This window comes from Emydura macquarii, unplaced genomic scaffold (assembly GCF_026122565.2).
Source record: "Emydura macquarii macquarii isolate MOO-44397 ecotype Brisbane River unplaced genomic scaffold, CSIRO-AGI_Emac_v2 contig_705, whole genome shotgun sequence".
NCBI classification, from domain to species: domain Eukaryota; kingdom Metazoa; phylum Chordata; order Testudines; family Chelidae; genus Emydura; species Emydura macquarii.
The window spans coordinates 8,073,955-8,097,711 of record NW_027130842.1 but is presented as its reverse complement, the minus strand read 5'-3'; the positions used below and the strand labels follow the sequence as shown (position 1 = coordinate 8,097,711).

The window sequence follows — 23,757 nt, the reverse complement described above, 5'->3', positions numbered from 1 at the left end:
CTGGGCGCTAGTGGGAGGGGGCGTCGTAGCCCGCCTGCATGTCGCTCGCTCGCTCCCTCCCTCCCGTGGCGTTTCGGTTCAGCGGGCTCTGGGCGTCCCCCCGCTGCTGCTCCCCGCCTCGCCCGGGGTGAGCAGCTCCTCCATGAGGCGAGCGAACATGAACCGCGAGCAACAATCCCGATTTCTAAGGCCTGAGCTACACCTGAAGACTAGACTGGACTGATCGACCTGGCTGCGTCGCTCGCGCCTGTGAGCAATGTCATGCCCTGCCCCTGTGCAGCGTAGGCAGGGCGTCCCCGAACCCGGGGTAGGCGGGCTAGTAGCCGCTAGGTGCAGAGAAATCCTCCGATCACCCATGGATGAACTAGGGGATCACCCATGGATGAACCTGCATATAGTGAGGGAGGGGGAACCCCTTCCCTAGATATAGGAGGAATGAGAGAGAAGGGTGGGCATCCGCGCTCTGTAATCGCTTTATTGCTGCGAGTCTCAAACGCTGAGGCTCTTGTTTTGCATGTGTGAGTAAACCGTTTGGCAATGAAGAAGTTAACTTTCATTTATTGGATTATACCATCAATGAAAGATGTCAGGAAAGGGAACGGCGTACAATGACTTGTGTAATGGAAAAGCGCCTTCAGCCATAAACCAGAAAGTATTGAGTGTGTGGGCGAAGAGAAATCCACCTGTTAAGAGTTTTATAGCAAAAACCACAGGAGTCCTGTAGCACTTTAAAGACTAACAAGTTTAATTTGTGCATGTATAAGCTTTTGTGGGCTGTAACCCACTTTGTCAGATGTAAGGAATAGAAATCAGATAGGAGTTATATATTGTTCTTTACTCCCCTTAGATGTATATATATAGCTCCTATCTGATTTCTATTCCTTACATCTGAGGAAGTGGGTTACAGCCCACAAAAGCTTATGCCTGCAGAAATTAAACTTGTTAGTCTTTAAAGTGCTGCAGGACTCTCCTTGTTTTTTGCTGTATACAGACTAACACAGCTACCTCTCTGGAACTTTGTAACAAAGTTTACTATTTACAGAAGGAAATCGGCACAGGATGTAAAATTTGCTACCTACCATAACAAAACAAGTCAAACCGCCTGGTTCTGTTAATTATAATAATGAGGTAGCCAAAATATAGGCTTATCATCATTTGTTTGAATGTTTCATCATTTTGTAATTATTATTTCTGTTGTGGTAGCACCCAAAATGTGCTAGGTGTTTTAACAGAGACAGTCTCTTCTTTGAAGAGCTGAAAAAGCCAGACACTGATAAAAGGTGGGATTATAGTAACATAGTAAATCACCAAATTCAGTATTTGACCCAGATAAGTCTCTCAGCTTGTCAAAAATATACTTCCTTTGTAATCAGTATTAATGTAGATTGCTGCTTTAACAAAACTGTCACAGTGGCTCAGATTTAATTCAACAGGAATACAGCAGTCTGCCCCAAAATATATATAAGTATTTCTATGTAGGTGACTCATCTTTCTTTGGAGCAAAATTGCAGCTTTATTTTTCTTATCAAGAAAACTTTAGTTCAGAGGCAGTAAGATTTTCAGTATTTTCTCCTGTATATTGTGCCAGATTCTGAGACTGGATGAGGGGCAAGAGAAATACAATAGAAGCTTTCTTTCGTATAAGATCACTCACTTTACAAGCAACTTTAAGGATTCTCTCTTTATCGGGTATGTGTGAGGGATCCAGAAAATAAGTGCTCTGGTAGTAGTAAAGTTTTCTCTCTCTATCAACCATCTGATTACTCTCAAAATATGGGTTTTCTTTATCGAGCGGAAGGATTTTGGGGATCATCTTCTTGAAGGTATTAGAATCATAGCTTCTACTTTTTTTCTTGTAAACACAGAATAGTTGAATTATGTATCCACAGGGTTTTCTAGGATTTCATTTACTTGCAGTCTTGTTCCTTTTAAACTGGTAACAGAGAAAAAGTCACATAAAGCATCCTCTTTTCTAGATTTTTAAGACTACCATAAAGCAATTCCATATATCCTTCTTCCATATATTTTTTCTTTCACTTCGTGCGTTCATAGAGTTTTAATGCAACAAGGGAAGATTATGATCATCTAGTCTGACAAAACACAGGCCATAGAATTACACCCAGCAATTCCTGCTTCAAGCCCATGATTAATTTACATTTTTAAAATGAACTCAGTATCTAAATTAAAATGGTGGGCTTTTGTAGCGGGTGAGCTTTTCTGTTAAAATAATCAAAGGTAGGATGGGAAAAAACCTATTACATCACTTTTTTCTGTTCTCTTGTCAATTCATGATTGTTCCCTACACCATTTTTTAGTGCTTTAGGCAATCTAGTTTTTAATGGGACTTTGTCACTTCCATTAGACTATTTCAGTGAATTTGACTTTAATGTCTTAGATAGAAGAGAGAATAGGCACTTAGTTGTTTGCTGAATCTGATACAGATCTGATTCTGTACCTTTCCTTGTGATGGGAGCTTGAGACTTAGTATAAGGGGGAAAGGTGAATTAAAAAACATTATCTTTTTAAATAAGGCACAGCTTATTTATACATTCATGAAATATTTGAGTATTACCTTTTAAAATACTACTACTAAAGTTTAATTCTGTGAACAGAGGAAGCAAGTGGCATTACAGCTGTGCATCACACATTAGGGAGGATACATATAAAATTTCAGTCCTCTGCACATACAGTTTATGGAGGAAGACATGCCATAATTATATACAAAGCAAAGCTAAATAAACAAACAGAATATCTGGTTAACAATCTGTGTCTTGAGAAAAGCACTTGGTTTTATGATGTGCATAAGATAAAACAAATTTCATTAGTGGCATATTTAACAACTGAATTAGACAGTACACTTGGCCTGTTTTTGACAATTTTTTTCTTTTGCAGAAGTCCAGGAAAGGTGAATTTACGAAATCAAAATCTCTCATCCATCCAAAGAAGCAGTAAATGAGGCCCTTTTTTAGAAGGGGCCAAGTCCAAAATAATATGTGATCTTACCAATGATGGTGTGTAGGAAGGCCTGGCAGACTTCCACTGTAAGGTTACACAGTATATGACAAGCAATAAAGATGAGTGTTTCAAACTTGTTTTGGTGTCAGTCTGAAGTTATTATTCTAGAGCTTGTATGAGAAGAGAGAAGCTAGGGAAGTAGGGGAAACTTTATCACCAGTTGTGTCAGATATGCTTACAATGATTGACTCCTAATAATTAAGATAGGACCGAGAACACATGCAGCAACTGTACAAATGAGGCTGTTGGTGACTGATTTTGGTCAGAACAGCCCAGTGTAGCTAGTGAGTGATCACCCCTTTAATTTGTGTTATTAAACCATCCTTCATCTCCCTATAGAACTTAGCTGCAGTGAGGCTGACCGGAAATTGGGAAATGTTTCTCCACATTCTCTTTTACGTTGTGAAAATGTCTTGAACCAATTTATATGTAATGGAGGCCCAGTTGCTGTCCAATTCAGACAAATCAAAATATAAGGCTTTTGTTCATCCCTGGGTGCTTGTTTAACAGGTGGTGTACTGATTATATTCTACTGTTGCCATAAATGCTCCTCAGGGACTAACCTGTAGAAATTTTATTCTTTATCATGGTGAGTATTCAGCAACCTGAACTTCCTGCCTGGCTGCAAAGATGGAAAACGGACTGGATGGTTAACATACTGCTGAGCTTTTATGGTAGTCATCTGAGTGAATCCCATTGTCTTGTTTCCGCCATTCTCAGTCACCCAAAATTGTTAAATCTTTAATCCTCAAATTCCTGGATATCATTGTTCCTGATAAGTAGGGGGAAAGGATTTTAACGAGGTTTTCTCCTTCCAGTAATTTAAAAATATGTAAGATACTCACTCCCATGTCAAAGATGGGTCAATAACAACTGACTTATGCCTATGATCCTCTGTATTCTGCTGTAAAAATTAGTTTGAAAACATCTGGATTCTTTTTTTAAAGAAAAGGTTTATAAAACATAAATCAACATATGTCGGATGTTAAATACCATCTGTGTTTAAGGTGAAAATGAACCAGTCCTCAGGAAAACAGGAACATATGCAACTCTGAAGGCATACTCACAATCAATAGTGTGAGTGACATAGGAGTGGGCAGAATTATATTTGTTACAAATCTACAAAGCTGGGTTGAGGCACTCCTATGCAACTAATGGGATTTCGATCCAGTTACATATGTAATGTGTTATATCACGCCCATTATGATTAAGGCTGATTTATTACACATTGACTGCTTTAGGTAAGAAAACTATTTTGAAATAGGATTTTAAGCTGGTAATGTTCCTTAAAATATATCTAGAAATATTATATGTATAATACTTATTTACATCTTCAAACTATATTGCAAACATAAATTTAACTAATCCTCATAAATAGTCCTGTGGGATAAGTAGGTATAGTAGACAGTGAACACCTAAGACACAAGGCCTAGTATGACGGGCCTGAGCCTGAGACCTGAGTTAAGTGAGCAATTAACTTTCCTTCATAGTAACAGGTCTTATCAGAAATCACAAGAAGAAAGGCAGAGAAATGGTTTTTTCAAGCCAGTGATGCAGGCAGCATCAAAGTTAGAATTAAATGGATTTCCTGGCTTGTGCTGTGATCACAAATCTATATGCATCATGGTACATTACCTTACTGAGTTCACTTGTTATGGGCCTTAGCCTCTTTATGTTCAAGTCCCTCTTGAAGATACATCTCTGCTAAGATGCCTATGGAAAAATTGATGCCTGACAATGATAAGCTTGAGTAATTTGGGAAAAGTTTTTGTATTTAAATTATACATTTTTGCCCATATCTATATCTTGTACACCTTCAGAGGTTCTCAAACGTTTTTTTGCTCGGACCCCCTTTGAAAATATTCCAGCCTAGACACCCTCCCCCCCCAAAAAAAAGTGATGACCCCTCCCCCATGCCATGCCATGCCATGCCACTCTTACCGGCATGCCTGGGGCTGACAGCTCATGACTCCACCCATAATAACCTTGTACCCCCTGAGGGGTCATGACTCCCAGTTTCAGAACCCCTGTCCTACACCAATGCTTCTCAAACTGTGGGTCAGGACCCCATTTTAATGGGGTCACCAGGGCAGGGGAGGACTTGCTGGAGTCCAGGGTGAAAGCCAAAGCCCAAGTCCCACTGCCTGGGACTGAAGCAGAAGCCTGAGGTCTTCAGTCCTGGGTGGCAGGGGTCAGGCCACAGTCCCTCCTGTTTCAGGCTAAAGCCCTCGGACTTCAGCTTTGGTTCCCCTTCCTGGGGTCATGTAATTTTTGTTGTCAGAAGGGGTTAGTGATGCAACGAATTTTGGGAACCGCTGTTTGTCTGTCTTTGTATCGTAAACTCTTCAGTGCAGGGATTGTGCCCTTTTCAATTTGCTACCAGAAATAAATAGTAATATTTGAATTTCTTGACATGTCCTTATAGTCTCATTTTTTACATTAGTCTGATGTTGAGTTTTTTCCGTGAATTTCACTTATTTAAACTGTAGAGAATGGGTAAGGTTTGTTTACCATAAAATGACATGATATACATTCAAAGCACTTAATAAACACTAATTATTTTGGAAAAAACAAAATGTATATTGTTCATATTAATCTTCCCATTTTTGTTTTCTAGGGATTCTCTGGCTTCCATATGAAATCTCTCATTTTTCTTGCTTTGGGGAACAGCTGATGCCTTATGGCAAACTTTGAAAAACACTTCAGTTTAAAAACAATTATGCTACACTGCCTGGGGCTGAGGGTGCTGCCTCTGTAGCACTCCCAGTGCCTGCCAAGTTGAGTTAGGCAACTGAAGCTGGATTTTTCTCCTTTGGGAAATGCACACCTTCTGAAAGTAGTTCAAAAGGTTTTGTAATTTCATTTATACATACTGTTAGTTTTGGCTAATAAAGTGATCTGAATAGTGGGAAAAATTAACTGAAGAAAAATTATTTTCAAGAGGCTTGAGCATTTAATGGTCTGAAAATGGTAGTAGTCATATGGCATATTACAGCTCAAATAACAATTAAAGCAAACTGTATTTTATACTGAGCACACTTTTTTTTTCTATTTCAGGAGCAATCAAGCAGGGTTGGCAACTTTTACGATGCTTTAGTTCCTTCCATTAGAGCAGTGTTTCTCAATGACCTGTCCATTGATCAGCACTGGTCCCTGAGATCTCCCTAACATAGTATAGGAAGCCAGTCACTGGTATCAAAAAGGTTGAGAAACACTGCATTAAAGCATACTACTATTGAGCTTTGCCCTTCTGTCAATAAGGAATAAAAAGAACACACCATAAATGGTTGTGAATTCTTTGTCTTTTAAAGCATAGCTCTGTTGGCTACTGAAGAGAAGGGAGAACTCTTCCACGTTAAACTCATTGGTTTAAGTGTTAAGATGCTGGTGTTAGTGCCTACATGCTGGGTGCTTTAGAAACACAGAGAGCAGCCCTGACTGGTTTAATTGTTGCTCTTCTCCATACACTAGTGAGAGTCCTTGCTTCCCACTGCTAGGTCTGTTTAGTCACTACCTCTTATCAGTGCTCTGCTCTCTATCTTTACTGAGCATGAATTATTAGCCCAAGTAGGGAATTATCCTGTGATCAGTGGTCTACTTTTTCTCTGGATCCTGTGGTTCCCATTCTTGTGTCCACCTCTTAATAACTGTCTTATGAAGTTTCTCAAGCCCTGGCCATAGCACAAGTCATTTGGATTGCCTAATTATTTCCCTCAATCAGTCATAGTGCAGGGATTTGCTTTGAATGATTGTGACCATTCCATTTCAGGTTCATGGGTAACTTCTAGATAAAAGTGCAGTATTTCAAAAAACATTTTCAAAGATTAGTTCTCATTTTCTTTTGTTCTGAGCATTTAAGCAAATGACTACATCAAGAAGTGGCTCCCAAACTTATTGTAAGTTGCCATGTGCTTTTCTCTGTCCAATCTCTCCTTGCCTTTTCTTCAACTTTTTCGTTCCCATCTTTCCTCCTTTTTACTTTTTATTATTTATTTATTTTTGTAGCTCCCTTCTTCCAGTTTCCCCCACTCAAGAAAAAAGCTAGATACTGCTTGGGATGAGTGCTCTCCACGCTTGGCTCTGCAGGGCTGCAGAGCTTGCAGAACTCTGGGTGTGAGCTGTGCCCATAAAGCCATATTAAGGACCACAGAAACAGGAATAGAAAGTGCAGTTTATAAGGAGCTTTTCATTAATTTACTCATGGAATTATGTTGACTGGGGAATTTAGTGAATCTAGACCATGAAACGTTCTTTAAATCTACAGTCTATGCAGGTCTCTTACTTCTGGCTCAGCTCTGTAGCACCAGGGTCCTCTCTCAAAAGGGAGACTTTTCAAAGGAGTGAATGGCAGCTAGATACCTAATTGCCATTTGTGTCTTAAAATCTCCCTTTTTTAAATCCTTGAGAGTAACTGCAGGATAGAGCACAAGTGAGAATCCTTCACTATACTTCCAAGGAAGCAGAATTGCAGGCAAGTAATTCTTCCTTCCCTGTCCTATTATTCCTTTCTGCTGAGACGCACATCTTCTTCCCCCAAACCGAATTTGTTGATCCCCTGGGTTGGGAAACATAGCTGTAAATCAAAACAGATGAAGAACTTCTCAACCCTGTTTAACGTAGATGATTTACTTACCGATTACTTCCACTAGGTGTCACCATTTTACTTGTATATAACAAATGCCTCCCCAACCCTTGCAGAAGGCAGCTACATAGGAATTTAATCAATATTTAGCATAATTAATTTTGTTTTTTAAAGCAATGTAGGACTTTATTCACTCCTCTTACATCAAACTGATTTTTAAATGAGTAATGTAGGAGAGGGAATATTAAGTATAGCTGGATATTGACATTTACTAATTATATATAATATGCAATGATTTACTGAGACGCTATTGCTTCCTTGAGAGATATCTTAATGTCTTTCACTTGTGAGGAAACATTGTTGATATGAGTAAAGAGGAATCAATTTGAAATCAGCCACACAATCGTGCTTTTTATGTGACTGCATAATCCTTTGATTTTGGAGATTTTCTACATCCCCGTTAGGCCCTATTAGTTTTTTTAACTATTTTTTAAAAACTTGTATGTAGATATCTTCTTTCCCAGTTTATGGTGCTTGTGATGTCGTTAACCTGTTTCAGGGGAAATTCTAGCCTCAGGTTTTCCTCTTCCCGGTGGAAGGATCTAGTTTAATTTTTAAATGTATTCGTAACATTTTAGCCTACATGGTTAGGGTATGATTCTGCAGGAATTATGCAGCTATAACGCCTGTTATATCCATGGCAGTTTTATGTGCACAATAACTGCAATACTGGGCCCCTATTCCAGTATATAGAATTTCAGAATATGTTCCATCCTTGTTGGGGGATTTGTGCACATAGACTCAAATCCTGCATAGCAGAGCCAAACACTGGGCAGATGGTTAGGGAGAGGGCAGGAATCCTCCTGTAAACCATGTAGCCTTTTCACAGCCACTCTGCAGAGGTAACTCCATTCAAATTTTGGAGTAGTTTCTGCGGGTCTTTACACTGTCCTTTTCCCTGGGAGGGAAAGACAAGAAACTCCATGTGGGAGCTGATCCTCTAGCCGCCCAGCAAGCAATGCAAGGAGTTTACATTGAGCAGGGCTGTGGGCAGATAGGGTGCCAGTTTTGTTTTGTTGTGAACAGGTACTTGGTGATTGTGGATGAGGGTAGGGTAGGGTTTTTCCCATGGAGCCTGATCCTGAGAGGTGCCAAGAAACCCCTATTTTGATTGACTTGGACTTTGTGTGTGCTCAGCATCTTTGGATCTAGCCTATGATTCCTATTACTACTCATATAAGCCTTCAAAATTTTTTGTTTTAAATTTGCTTTATAATATGGTATATTCATGGCTATCCCATGTGTCAAGATTGGTTTAATTGTTTATATTTTTTACATCTTTGCAGTATACTTTTAAGGAAAGAATCATTGAATTCTCTCTCTTTGTGCTTTGTTCTTAACTTCAACTGCTTCAGTTGTCTGCCCTTCCTTCTATTGGGTCCTATACATCTTCCTCCGTCTTTGTTCTTTGACTGCCTTTGGATTATTTCCTCTTACTTACCATGTCTTCAGTCATTTTGGTTTGTCTAATTCTTACCTCACCCCCATTCCAGCACTGTGTCTCAGTGGCTTAGAGATTTTTGTTTTTAACCTTCATTATAATACAGCCAGTGGCTTCCTTGGTATGTCACTTTGATCATCTTTCATGTGCATCATATCAGGAGTCATATACATGCAATCCTGCAGGCTTTGAAAGAATACTGTTAGTGAAGCTTGATCTGTAAGAGAGACTGTTAATTGCTTTGATTTTGCAGAACTCCCTCTCCCAGTGGTGTTCATGGAATGGCTTTCAGCAGCAGTGAGAGCCAACAAGTAGGGCACAAGTGACATCAGACCACAAAGATATTTTTATATTTCCTAATTTAGGTTCCTCTTAAGGATAAGCATTTTTGCTTTTGAAGTGTCATTCACAAAGATGGACTTGTAACATGTCAAATACAATTTTTATCCTAGATCTCATTGAGACCAGAAAACAGCGCACTGCATAGTATCATTCCAAGATGTATATTAGTCAAACCTATATCTGCTCATAAACTTGTCCAAATGCTTTTTCTTTAATTAGAAAGGCATACATGACTGGTTAGAGAAGTGTGTAGATGCTAAGTGATGGATTAAATATTTGAAGAGCACTATACATGGCTGGGTTTGATTTCACAACATTTTTTTAATGGGTTATGAGTTTGTCTTCTGAAAAATTAAACCAATATTTGTTCCCAGAGAAAAAAAATCAATACAATCAAGATTAAAGACAAATATCCATTTATAAAATGGCCTGGACTTTTAAAAATATGTCTTTTTGTTGTTGTGTGTGGCCTTTTTCCACAGGGTATTTGTGCTTGTTTGTTTTGTTTTACTTCCACTATAGAGGGATGAGTGTAAAATTTGATTTAATTTTTTTTAACACTGGTTGTAGCAGGAAAAAAGTGAAAAACTGAAACGCTGGTGATAAAAACAGGCAGAAACTGTGAAACTGCTTAAGATTGGCTTTTTGTGGTGATTCATAGATTCCAAGGCCAGAAGGGATCATTGTGATCATCTAGTCTGACCTCCTGCATAACACAAGCCATAGAACTTCCCCAAAATAATTTCTAGAGCATATTTTTTAGAAAAACATTCAATCTTGATTGAAAAAATTGCTAGTGATAGATAATCCATCATGACCACTGGTAAATTATTCCAATAGTTTACTATCCTCACAGTTAAAAATGTATGCTTTATTTCCAGCCTGAATTTGTCTAGCTTCAAAGTCCAGCTACTGGATTCTGTTATAGCTTTGTCTGCTAGATTGAAGAGCCCATTATTAAATATTTGTTCCCCACGTCGGAATTTATAAACTGTAATTAAGTCACCTCTTAACCTTCTCTTTGTTAAGCTAAATAGATTGACCTCCCTAAGTCTATTGCTATAAAGCATGTTTTCTAATCCTTTAATAATTCTCATGGCTCTTTTCTGACTCCTCTCCAATTTATTGGCATCCTTCTTGTGTCTTGAACACCAGAAATGGACATATTATTCCAGCAGCTGTCACACCGGTCCCAATTACAGAGGTAAAATAACCTCTCTACTCCTACTCGAGGGTCTCCTGTTTATGCATTCCAAGGATTGCATTTGCTCTTTGGCCAAGTGTCACACTGAGAGCCCATTATTCACCCCCATTCCCAAATGGTTTTCAGAGTCACTGCTTCCCAGGATAGAGTCCCCCATCATATAAGTATACCTTGCATTCTTTGTTCCTAGATGTATTTAGACATTTTAAAACACATATTGTTTGCTTGCACCCAGCCTACCAAATGATCCAAATTTCTCTGTATCAATGACCTGTCCTCTTTATTATTTATCATTCCTCCAATTTTTGTGTCATCTGCCAACTTTATCAGGAATGATTTGATGTTGTCTTCCAGGTCATTGATAAAAATGTTAAATAGACTCATAGACTCTAAGGGCAGAAGGGACCAATTTGATCATCTAATCTGACCTCCTGCACAATGCAGGCCATAGAACCTCACCCACCCACTCCTGTAATAAACCTCTAACCTATGACTGAGTTATTAAAGTCCTCAAATCATGGTTTAAAGACTTCAAGGTACAGAGAACCCACCAGGAAGTGAGCTGTGCCCCATGCTATTGAGGAAGGCAAAAAAAAACAACCCCAGAGCCTTTGCCAATCTGCCCTGGGGGGGAAATTCCTTCCCGACCCCAAATATAGCAATCAGTTGAACCCTGAGCATGTGGGCAAGACTCACCAGCCAGACACCTAACAAAGAATTCTCTGTAATAACTCAGAACCCACCCCATCTAACATCCCTTCACAAGCTACTGCCAAAGATCAATCAATTGCCAAAGTAGGCTGTCCCATCATACCATCCCCTCCATACATTTATCAAACTCAGTTTTGAAGCCAGCTAGGTTTTTTGCCCCCACTGCTCTCCTTGGAAGGCTATTCCAGAAATTCACTCCTCTGATGGTTAGAAACCTGCATCTAATTTCAAGTCTAAACTTCCTGCTCGCCAGTTTATATCCATTACTTTTTGTGGCCACATTGGGGCTGAGCTTAAATAATTCCTCTCGCTCCCTGGCATTTATCCCTCTGATGTATTTATAGAGAGCAGTCATATCTCCCCTCAACCTTCTGTGGCTCAAGACTCCAGAGAAAATGCTAGAGTGGGACAAGTTATTCTCCAATCTTTATTGATCCATTCTCCTGTTCTATGGCTTGTGAGTCACCAAGAATAGTCACATGTGCTTACTCTCAAAGAAAAAATGGTTACTAACTTATTCTGTAACTTTTGTTCTTTGAGATGTATTATGCGTTTCCATTCCAAGACCTGCCCTCCAGCCCCTCTACCTCACAGTTAGTTACAGCAAGAAGGAACTGAAGGGGGCTAAGGGTGACTCTGCCTGTTATACCTGAACGCAGCAGCACGAACCAATGGCTGCCCAGCAGGTAATGCTGAGGGAAAAAGTTTCTGATAGTTGTGTACTGGGTGTATACACACCAAGAGTGTAATGGACATGCAACACATTTCAGAGAATAACAGTTAAGGAACGGGTTAGTAACCATTTTTTCGTTCACTGTGAAGCCTCTGGCAATGTCCACTGTAAGGAGACAGAGTACTGGGCTAGGTGGACCATTGGTCTGATCCAGTATGGCCATTCTTATGTTCTCATGACCTATCATTTAGCCAGTTACTAATTCATTTAATGTGTGCCATGTTAATTCTATATCATTTTATGGCTATAAAAATAAAAAATTCAAATTGCATAAAAAATCACTATTTAATTAAATCTGGTCTTGGGGCTCGCACAGTACTGGTACTGAGTAGTCTTCACTACCCTATAAAAAAAATCTGGTTCTGAGTCTCAGCTCTTACACCCTTAGAAGTACTGCTGAGGTAGCATACATCTCCTTTGTAGCAATCCTTCTGTATGTACTGGACAAAACATGAATGGGCTCTTAGGGGAATCTGACAGCCTGCATCTGATAAAGGAAGTTGCCACAACCTGGGTCGTTGAGAGAGGGATTGTAAATGGGATAGCAGGAGAGGAAGAAATTGACGGAGCTTTTGTAGATGATCTCTGCTTGTCACCCGAACCTCACACAGTTTTTTAATAGTATATTATATAGTCCCAAGTCCCCTACCCATAGAAACCCTAAGTCTAGCTCCAAGTCCCTATCCATAGGAACCCTAACCCTAGGGCGGGGACCCCTACCCATAGGAACTCTAACTCTAGCCCCAAGTCCCCTGCTCATGGGAACCCTAACCCTAGGGCGGAGCCTCTACCCATAGGAACCTTAACCCTAATTCTAAGTCTCCTACCCAGAGGAAGTCTAACCCTAGGACGGGGACCCCTTACCCATAGGAACCCTAACCCTAGGGCGGAGCACCTACCCATAGGAACCCTAACCCTAGCTCTAAGTCTCCTACCCATAGGAACTCTAACCCTAGCCCCAAGTCCCCTATAGATAGGAACCCTAACCCTAGGGCAGGGACCCCTACCTATAGCCACCCTAACCTTTTCCCCTTCAGACTTCTGTTGTTTGTTTCCCCACCCCTGCTTTTTATTACTCTATTTAAATGGCTCTGGAGAACAAAAACTAAAAGACTAGAAAGCTAAACCCTATTAAAAGCAGTTATGAATTATAAATGATTGCTATGTCACTTCTTTTCTTCAAACTTCTGTCATGTGGCTCTGTGTAGCTAGAACTATTTCCTTGCTTTGCCCCTTTATGGTATCTAAATAATTTGGGACAGCCCATGAGAAATTGTTATGGTAAAGACATCATATACGGATTCAGTAATTTGGGTTTTGTTTGTATACCCCCTTGAAATTTATATTCTGTACTCCTCAGAGGGAACAATGCCTAGTGAAGACTATATGTTGAAGGGGTGGCTAAAATTTTGTGTATGATTGTAGATCCAGTGCTGTGTGGGAAAGGAAGTGAATGATGGTAAAGGAATACTAACATGGAGGTTGAAGTAATCAAGAATTAAGATGGAGGATTGGAAAGAAAGGAAAAGGAGAACCAGGAATCAAAGTTGAAGAGGAAGTAGGATGAGGAGATAGGGGGAAGTTAGTCAGCAGATGGCATAAACCTCAAGGGAAAGTAGGGAGAGGAGTTGGAAACAGGAGAGCGCAGGAAGCCAGTGCTCCTGCTACTGAGAGCAAGAAGAATGGGAAGACTGCAGGCTCTGTTGCTGCCTTCTCCTTTGACTAACTGACACATAGGGGGAAAGCCAGCAAGAACAAAGATGGAGGGAGTGCGAGAGGGAGATCACACATTGTGTCTGCTTTCTAAAAAATTAAGCAGAAGCCCTAAGACGAACAGGAGAAAGGAACTTGAGCAGCATTAGACTGCACTAAGGAGAGATAGAGGGATGGAGAAAGGGGGAGGAATAAGAGCAAGTGGGGGAAGGGAAGAAAGAGAAAAGATCAGGGTGGGGTTGGGGCAGATGTTGCCAGAAGTGAGGGAAAGAACGCAAGGGGAAGAACTGGGATGTGGTGTTAGAAGGGCGGGGGAAGCGGAAGTGTGACTCTGTTAACATGAAGGGAGAGTGAAAGTTGTAGAGCGAATTGGAGCAGGAGAGTGGAGGGGAACAATGATATAGTGATGTGAAGAGTTAGAATGAGTAGGTGAAGAGGAGTGAAAAGATGAGAAAAGTAAACATTGAGAAAGATGATTGATGCTGTTGAGGAAGGTAATCAATGTGGCCATTTAAGTGGACAACAGTTAGTAATCAGTATATATTGTAATGAATGTAACATTATATACTTTATAGACTTTTTTTAAAAATAGTTGGAATGCATATTTGGTTTGTATATTTGGCATGGTAATGTGATTTTAGGTTTTTCTGATATACTTACCCACAACCAAAAATGTTGAGAATTGTCCTTTTGTATGATTACTGTGGAATTCTCCCTACATTCAGTTTCTAGCTCAGCCAATCAAGAATGTGGGCAATGAAAGGTCAAAGTTTTATTCAGATTTCTTGCAAATTAGTAATGCTGAAGAAATTCAAAGCAGTTAGCTCTTAAGCACCTCTACAGACAGTTGTCAGAGGGTAATATAAGTGAGGCATGACGTACTGTATGTATCAATGAGGCCTTAGCTGAATGCCTTAGGCCAGCCCTCAAGTAGTCAAAGGAAATTGGTTGAAGCCATGACAAATTTATCATCTACAAAGATGATGTGTTAAAATCCAAATACTGAAATCTATGTGAACTGTTTCCACATGAACAAAAAGAAAGGTTTTTTGGACGTAAGTGGGTTTCTTAAAGTCAATGGGAGTCTTTCAATTGACTTCTGTGGGAGTTGGATAAGGCCCTAAATTCATCAGGTTCTAAAATCCTAACTTTTCAGAATGTCAAAGGAATGTTTTGGAATTTCAAAAGAAAAATATTTTATTTAGAGTTGTTCACATAGTAAAAATGGACTTCAGAAAAGTACCCTAGGTAGGTTGATGAAAGTTTTAGGACAAGTTCTATAACCTTTATTGACACTAGGATACAGGAAAGTTGTGCCATGTCTGCAAGACTGGGCCCATTAACCTTACCATTTAATAAATGAGTTTCATAAATAAACTTAAAAAAAGAGAAAAAGGAAGGTGTTGCTTAACAATGATAGCCCTAACCATAATGTATTCAGTGGGTATATTTGAGAGTTTTCATAAACTTCGTGTTTTCTACTTTAATGGTACTTTTGGTATGCTTTGCTGTATTGAAATATTATTATTTAAAAACTACAAGAAAATCGCAATGAAAGATATGAAATAAAATATGCATAAGGACAAGATTCATAACTTTAACAGCTATAAACTGGTCTGGATTACCATATTTTAATGGAAGTTGCATTGTATTGTTGCATATGGAATATAATGTTTAAGCAATATGTGAGGGAGAAGTGCTTTTCTCCCTTGTACTTTTACATTCCTTGTTTTATATTAAAAATAATAATTCATAATTGGGACAAAAAGTGCTACATGCAGTGTAGAAAATAAAGATTGTTTGTGCTGTACTATTAAATGTTCATCCTAATCATTTGCATTAGTATTTCTCCTGAAATGTTCACAGACTAATAAGTTCCCTTAAGTGTGGTGCTTGGAAGCAGGTCATGGATTAAGATGCACAGTGAAACTGAAGCATTCCTTCAGGCATAGTTTTACTTAGAAGTGTTCTAAAATCATTAATAAATGATAACTGTAACAGGTTTACATTAAAGCCAGAACACAGATTGGATCATGTCTAATCTGCACAATAATTCCTACATGGTAATGATTATTACACTATTTAAAAATTTTAAAAAATGTGTTAAATATGCATGAATAGAAGCATGATTTTTGTGGCTGGAAAACCTTTTGATCACTGATGTGACCCAGTTCATTTGAAATGAAAATGAATTGGAAATGGGACCTCTATAAACCCTGAGCACAATAATGGACTTGAAACTGTTTGTGATCACAACAGACTCATATTTGGATACAGGGAATTAGTTTACTGCTATCACTTTCTCTGTAAATCTCCTATATAAGACACATTGACACTACCCACCCAAATGCCAAAGCTAACATTGCAAGTGAGGAAGAATCCTCTTATACAACTTAAGGGTAGAGCTCAGATCTAGACAAAGAGCATGTGAAAGAGGAGAATTTTATTGGGCATTGGTGTATGAGGGTTACAGCTAGACCTGGGCAAAATATTTTACACAAATAGTTTATTTGCCCAAAAATGCAGTTTGGGTCAACCCTGGACTATTTGGACTAATGCATGTCAAATTTGCAATAGGTCTGATCAAAAATATTTTTTTCAGGCTGGATTCACAAAGGGGATTTAGGTGCCATTCACGAGATGATAGGAAGAGGGTGGTGTTCCCTCCATTATGACCTTTAGCCCAATGGTTAAGAGACTCACCTGCCACAGAATACCCTTTAGCTTGGTAGTTGGGCACTGTCCTGTAACATGGGAGACCCACACTCAAATCCCGGCTCCCCATCAGGCAGAGGAGAGAACTGAACCAGTTCTCCCACCTCCCAGGTGAGCACTGTTACTAGGCTGAAGGTTATTGTAAGGGAGGCAGTGTCTCTTCAGGGCATTTTTTAAATCAAGTCCTTCATTTCATTTGCTTTTTGTCTTAAAAAGGCCCAGAAATTAAACATTTTGTTCAACCGAAAACAATTTTTTGTCTTTGTTTTTGATTTGCCAAAATATTTTTGGAGTTTTTGGTTTCGGTTCAACCTGAAGCTATTTTTTCTTGATTTTATGGAATTGCCATTGAATTGATACTCCTTGCTCTAGTTACAATACAGTAAAGGCAGAATTCTTGTTTCATCCCTGACATCTTAATCTCTTCCCTGCTCAGTATCTCTTTTTTTTTATCTGCTTCTCCATGTTGCAACCATCACTTGCTCTCTTCACAGTAGATTTCCTATAACTCTTTATTTTTCTCATTTATATGTTCACTCCCCGGGATAGATTAAGACACCATCACTCAGTGAGCACTAGTACTTTGAAAGCAGTGTACTTCTACTCATCTACATAACCATTCTGTTACCTCTTGAGACCTCAGTGTTATTCAGTCTCATTTTTTACAGCGGCAGGAAGTCCACTGAAATATTTTCCTTTTGTTTGTCCCAATAAATTATACTTTTAAAAAAACACAGTTTCACTGAACTGAGATATTCTTTCTTTGTTATTAAACTCTTACAAATCTTGTGCAATATCAAATAAGTGGCAAAATAGAAACCCTAATTATATTTATAACTTTCTTATATTCCATACTAATTCTTTAATAGGAAAAAAAGTGTTTTTATCTTTCTTTGGCTGTAGATATCATATGTAGTTCTGAAAACTGATCTTTGTATCAGAAGGATAGTGACAGATTGATCATTATACTAGTCCAATAACAGAAAAAGTAAATAGATATCAGTATGTGATTGTATACTTTAAGGATGATTATTTGAATGTGTTGCATTTGTGAGAAAGAATGGCTATTGCTTTTTGTTATTGATTGAACCACATATTCTATGAGTAACTTAGAACTGTTTTATTTTTTAAACAACAATTTGAGATCCCATCTCTTAATCATAATAGGAACTTAATTATACCCCTTGTGGGTCTGAAGCAAGATGCAAGACCCTAGCAACAGCCTTTGGAGACACAGTACTTTTAAAATTCATGATGCATCCTGGATGCTGTGGGCAGTACCCTTTGTTACACCTGTATAACAGACATAGCCACTGCTTTCCCTTTAGCTGCTTCTCATGCCTCACCCAGTTTCTGGGGCCACCAATGCTGCTGGCAGAACTAGCTAGTCCACCTTCTTATGCCTTCCAGTTTTGGAAATCAGATTGCGTCAAATCCTGATTAGTGTATTATGGGAGTAGGGTTAAGGGCCCTTTTAGCTCCTCTTTCTAGCATCCCCCTTCAGGAAGAGGCTTAATTTAGCCTTTTAACTGTGACCTTTAAGAACGACAAGTGAAAGCATTATAACAATGAACTGGAAAGACTCTTTATCCGTCAAGACTTCAGTTTTCTGTTTCCCTTGCAACAGCTGATGACACCACACCGGTATAAATGGAGAAAGAAAGCTGTTTTTCCATTGCGGCTGGGTCTGCGCTACAGTAGTGAAAGCGCTAGCGTGGACCGGGCTCCCAGCATTCACGCGCCTTGCTGGAAGCAGACCTACACAACATGGTGCATAAAACCTGGTGCATCGTCTATTCTAGAGCTCTCTGCCACGTGGGGAACTGATGATTGGAAAATTTTAGGAAAAACCTCCTATTGTAGATAAGGCCTTCTTTAAGTACTAGTGATGTCCTCAAAAGTTGCAGGGGAAATGGTATGAGCAGGTAAGCAGAAAAGGGACTTAGATGAAACGGTTTGTTTCCAAATGTGTCTATTTTGTAACCTTTGAGCGCCTGTATTTGGTTGGTGATTTGGGATCCTGTACACTTTTTTGTTATTTCTTCTTTAAAAAGGTTTCAGTGATGGTGGTGGTTAAACACTTATTTTGTGATAGGTCCCAGAGGCCAGTCAGATTGCATTATGCTGAGTGTTCTCTCGTCATAAAGTAAATGATGGTCTGTCATAGAGCAGCCCCTCCTGGAGCGCCTCCTTTCTTCAGGCTGCGGCACAACTGGCACACCTGCCTTGATTTCCCCTTTCAGTATCCTCAGTAAATCCACTGTAGGCTCTCTTGATTAAATAATACCCCTTCTTGGGGCTGATTTATTCCAAAAGACAGTTCATTGAATCCCCATATTTCCATTTCCACCACACAGTGCAAGCAGTCATAAAACTCAAGACATCTTGTCCCTGGATGCACCTCGTACAACACACCGGCACCTTCGGCCATGCCCAGACTCTGTGTCAATCCTCTCCTGTCCTCGTACCAGGACAGCAACCACAGCCCTTCGAACAGGAGTGCAACCCCACTCTTCCCAGCAGAGACCCCACAGCCTCTCTGCTGGGAAATTATCTTTACCAGGGGAGCATCCCTCACTCCCCATGGCACTCTTCTGGTCCAGCTATCCAGCTGGAGATGTCAGTATTGTTCCCTCATCTTCAGCCCTCTCCGGCCCTTGGCTCCAGCTCTCTGATTTAAAGCTAGCAGGCAACTCCCTCTGCTGCTCCTCCTATCTTCAGTCCCCTCCAGCCCCTCTTGCTGCTCCCCTTGCTTTCAGCCTTCCCCCAGGAAACATCTTCTGGCTCTGGCAGTTCTCATCTGCCCTTCCTGACTCTCACTCAAGCAGAGACTGGGGGTCTCTCTTCCCCTCACCAGGTCTCCTCATGTCTCTGATTCTCCCTTTTTCTTTATAGCATCAGATGTTTCCCCACCCTTTTACTTGGTCAAGTGGGAGTGCCTGTTCTGGAAGAGGAGAGATGGCCCTACTTCATGTACTGAGGCCAGCTATCCTGTGACACAACCCACTTTCCAAAGACCTTAAATTCACATTTATATTCACTTTGATTCCATGTAAACAGGGTTGTTGAGTCACAAGCTGTATTTGTTGCTGCTTCTCTTTCAGGTAATGGGCCCCATCATGACCGCTGCTGTGTCTACAATGAAAGCAACTTGGTAGATGGAGTTTACTGCCTGCCAATAGGACACTGGATCGAAGTCTCGGGACACACTGATGAGATGAAGCACACAACTGACTTCTATTTTAATATTGCAGGCCATCAAGCCATTCACTATTCCAGGTAACAAACAAGCAAACAATGAGAATTCTCAAAGGCTTGGTCAGTCTAGGCAGCCAAACAGGAAATCTGAACTGAAAGGATGGATACAGCCTTAGACCATACAATGACAAATGGTAATTTGTGTGGAACAGAAAAGAAACGACCCATTCATTTACACAGAAAGGCAACTTAAAAGGCTAAATGTACAGCCCCTCAGAAAAGCTTAATGCAAATTAAATGCCTCTGTGCAGGTAAAAATCAGATATGTCTGCATAATGGAGAGATTTTGAACTCAAGCCTAGTTCCACTGAAGTCAGTGGCAAACTCCTGTGGACTGAGAGTACTGATCAATTGAGTCTGAGAGCACTGAGTTTACCTTTCAGGGTAAAAACTTTACAGAGATGTTGTAGTTATCCCAAAACCAAGCATAACAAACCCAGAAAACTCACAGTTAAGGTTATACTTAAAGGAAACCCAAACACGTTAAGTATGGGCGTGCACAATTACAGCACCCAAACAACCTTAACATTGCATTGTAGTGATGCCATATGAGATCATATGATTATAATTAAGGGATTTTAATGTTTGTGATCTCAGATTAGTTTTAACTGTTTTTTAAAGACACATAGCATTCCCCTCCTCCCCCATCGCATCACTACAGAACAGAGTTATGGTTGTTTGGGTGCCTTAGCTGAGCATTTCTTACCTTATTTCCTAAGCTGCATGAACACTAAACCACAAACTCAAAGAGAATGCTTCCCTATAGTATTTCCAATACTTTGAAGATATGCAGTATTAGCCTTGAATCATTTTTCAAATGCGAACTTTTCAGGCAGATTTACCAGTGCACCGGAGTAACACAAAACAGCAAGAATGCACTGGCCAATTATGCTGGGATTTACAGCTGATTTGCATCACCAGAGCAAAGCAAAGCTCTGTGTGCTGGTGAATCTGACTCTCAATTTAAAATTGACCTATTGCTTTAGAGGGCTCTATTATGGAGAATGGCACTGTGTGAAAGGGTGATGGGGCAGTTCTGTTTGTGAGTCTTGATGTCTCTGTCTTAAGGGCTGCCTCTATGCTTCTGCCTCAGTTCCCTAGCTGAGTTGGCTTTCTTACTCAGTATAGCTGAGACAGCAGTGCTATGGGGAGCCTTTCAAACACTGACACCCAAGTTAGCTTGTAGCCACAGAATCTTTAAAGAACAGTGATAGTTGAGCCAAATAGCCTACCAATGAAAACTCTTGACATGTACCCACTCTCCATCATACCGTTGACACATTGCAACCAATAGAATTGTGTGCAAATTAGTTGTAGAGGAAGGGTTGTTACCGGTACAGTGGTGCCAACTGAGCTGTTTAACTGATCCAGCCTCTAGTTTGAATAATCATGACACTTAGATACAATTGCTAATAGCTTAATTACAACCTAATTTCTTCAAATATAACATATTCCCAAGATTTCAGTGAGTTTTAGAGATATAAGATGTTTGAAGAATGTGTTCTGCTGTTAAAATAATTCAGAATGAAGAAAGGATTGACACAGATAGTTAAAAGACCTGTTTTTTAACTAATTTTAATTCACGAACTAATGGATTTACTTGTAAATGCTTAGAAAATTCATTCTGTGCACAGAGTATAGTTTGGAGATGATGTGCTGTATTTTTCATGTACATCAAAAAAGTTGAACCCTTAATTTGAGTGCAAAATGACAAGTGCCTCCATAGTGTCAAAAAGTTCACTCATTTTGGAAATGTAATGTCACACATCACTGAAATCAGACTCAGGGAACATGTAAAGTTCCCTTTCCCTTTACTTAGTTTTAAATATTCTTGAAATAGGACACCTCAAAATTGCAGGAGTGCTCAATTAGAATTTAGCAAGTTTCCAAAGTGAAAACAAATACTGGCAGCTTTTCCAGGCAAGATAGATTTTGGAATCTGTAAATCTGGGTCACTTAATCTCTGTGTGTCTGTTTCCCCATCTGTGAACTGGAGATATTTCCCTAATGCATGAATGTTGTAAGTATTAATATTTGTAAAAAAAATGTTTTGCAGTCCTCAGATGGAAGATTCTGTAGAAGGGTATAGAAGGAATTATTCCTCAAATTACAAGATCTTCAAATAATATGTTGGAGACAGTGACCCTTGATGACATTGTAAAGTATTAGAGAGTAAATCATTCATGATAGGTCACCTCGTTAGAAATGTCCATTTTCAAACAAACTTTAGGCTCCCAAATCCATATTTACGCATCTGAATAATGTAATCCAGCTGCCAGAGGTGCTGAATTCCCACAGCATTCATTGATTCCATTTGGAGTGTCAGTGGATCTGCACCTTTGACAGTCAGGATATATGCCTCGATGCCTAATATAGATTTAGGCCCCTAATTTTAGGCACCCAAGTTTGAAACTTCTAGCCTTAATATGTGGTGGTTCTTCAAGAGATGAATCCTATGAGTATTCACTGTAGGTGTGTATGTGCCATAGATCGTAAAATTTTTCACTAGCTGTGTCCATTGGTGTCCATTGAGCCTGCATCTCCTCATCTATCGAACTGAAGGCGTAAGGGACAGTGTGGATTGACCTCCTCTCTAGTTCCTTTCTACCACTTGTGGTCTGAAACAGAACCTCTTACTATTTGCGAACTTTGTTCCTGCTTTAACTCAGGCTTTTACTGTAAATAGTTCTTAGAAATTAGTTCTTAATAGTTAGTTTTAGTATAATTAGATAGTGTAATATAGGGGATTTTCCCCTACTCCTATTACCCCACTGTTTGGGGCACCAAACATGCCCAAGATCCCTGGCTTCAAACCCTGCCTGGCCTGCCCCAATGTTTTCCCTGTTAGTGATCCTCACAAGAATTGTTTATGCTGCCACACTTTGCCACTAAGTGTGAAATTTGTAGTTCTTTCCCTTCTCAAACTTGACAGTTTTGTGTGTTCTGGTTCTATAGATGTTTGATGGAGGTTTCCATGAGGCCCCAATCCAACCCTGGGCCTGCTGCCTTGCTGGCACTTCAACTGCAGTTACTGCATAGTGCCACTCTGGCCCTAGTGCTCCTGGCTCTGGATCCTCATTGGATAGGCCCAAAGACTCATCCAAGCAGAGACATGAGAAGAGTAAGGGTAAGCACCCTCATAAAAAGTGGGAGAAATAGCTTCCCAAATCCTCTAAGTAAAGGACTGCCTCCCGCACTTACCTCCAGGATCTGGGGAGATTCCACTCCCCAGTATGAATGTATCTGGAGCTCATAGAAAGCATTAGTTTACTCCATCAGTACCAAAAGCTAAGGAGGCTCCAAAACCTCATGTGCAAGGGGTAGATCTGGCCCCTGTTCTAGTTAGGGAGAGAGGGGAACGATCACCTTCTGGACTGATGGTACTGCATCACAACAGCTCCACTCAGGGACAGAAGCCCCTTATGCTCTTTATCTGGTAGGCCAGCAAAACCAGGATCTAGGACCTGGTGAGTTACACAGATCCAGAGTTGCTGATACAATTGGATTGGATAGTATCTGGACAAATTCCTACACCAACAATTCGTTACTTGCCAGTTCCATCTACCAGTCATGTCATAGACCACCTACACCATCAGTGTTCTGTTCTCTGGTCTCTTCCATCAGCTGTGCCATCAAAAGACAGACGGTACCATCAGCTCTGCCATGGAATCGGAGGACTCATGTTCTTTCAATATGGAGGTGCGACAGTGCTTCCTCCAACAGTTTTGAGGCATGAGATGAGTCCTGACAGGGCTCCAAAGTCTCCTGGTCATCCTCTCAATCCCAGCACATTTACTAGACCCAGACCAATGGTACTGTCCATGGGCTCCCCCTCTGTATCCATATCATTCCACTCACTGGTCATTTGGGGCCCCTTGGATCCTTATTTCAGATCTCTGGATTACGAAGAATCTGAGTCGGAGATGACACCAAGATCATCTTTCAGGGAGAGTCTCAGCCCCACTCCCCAGGAATGTTATGAG

At 40.1% G+C, this 23,757-nt stretch overlaps 1 protein-coding gene and 1 long non-coding RNA gene across 2 annotated transcripts in view; both read left to right on the top strand.

The window, feature by feature from the left end:
* Positions 1–23,757, top strand: part of EPM2A (EPM2A glucan phosphatase, laforin) — a 57,686-nt gene that overhangs the window by 723 nt on the left and 33,206 nt on the right. The window contains exon 2 of the mRNA XM_067542362.1: positions 19,621–19,795. Within this exon, the coding sequence (XP_067398463.1) occupies positions 19,621–19,795 (175 nt within the window). The remainder of the gene's footprint in view (positions 1–19,620; positions 19,796–23,757) is intronic.
* LOC137149073 (uncharacterized) lies at positions 86–3,092 on the top strand. Its single transcript, XR_010918657.1, has 2 exons — positions 86–249; positions 2,893–3,092. It is a non-coding gene; the product is annotated as an uncharacterized lncRNA (long non-coding RNA).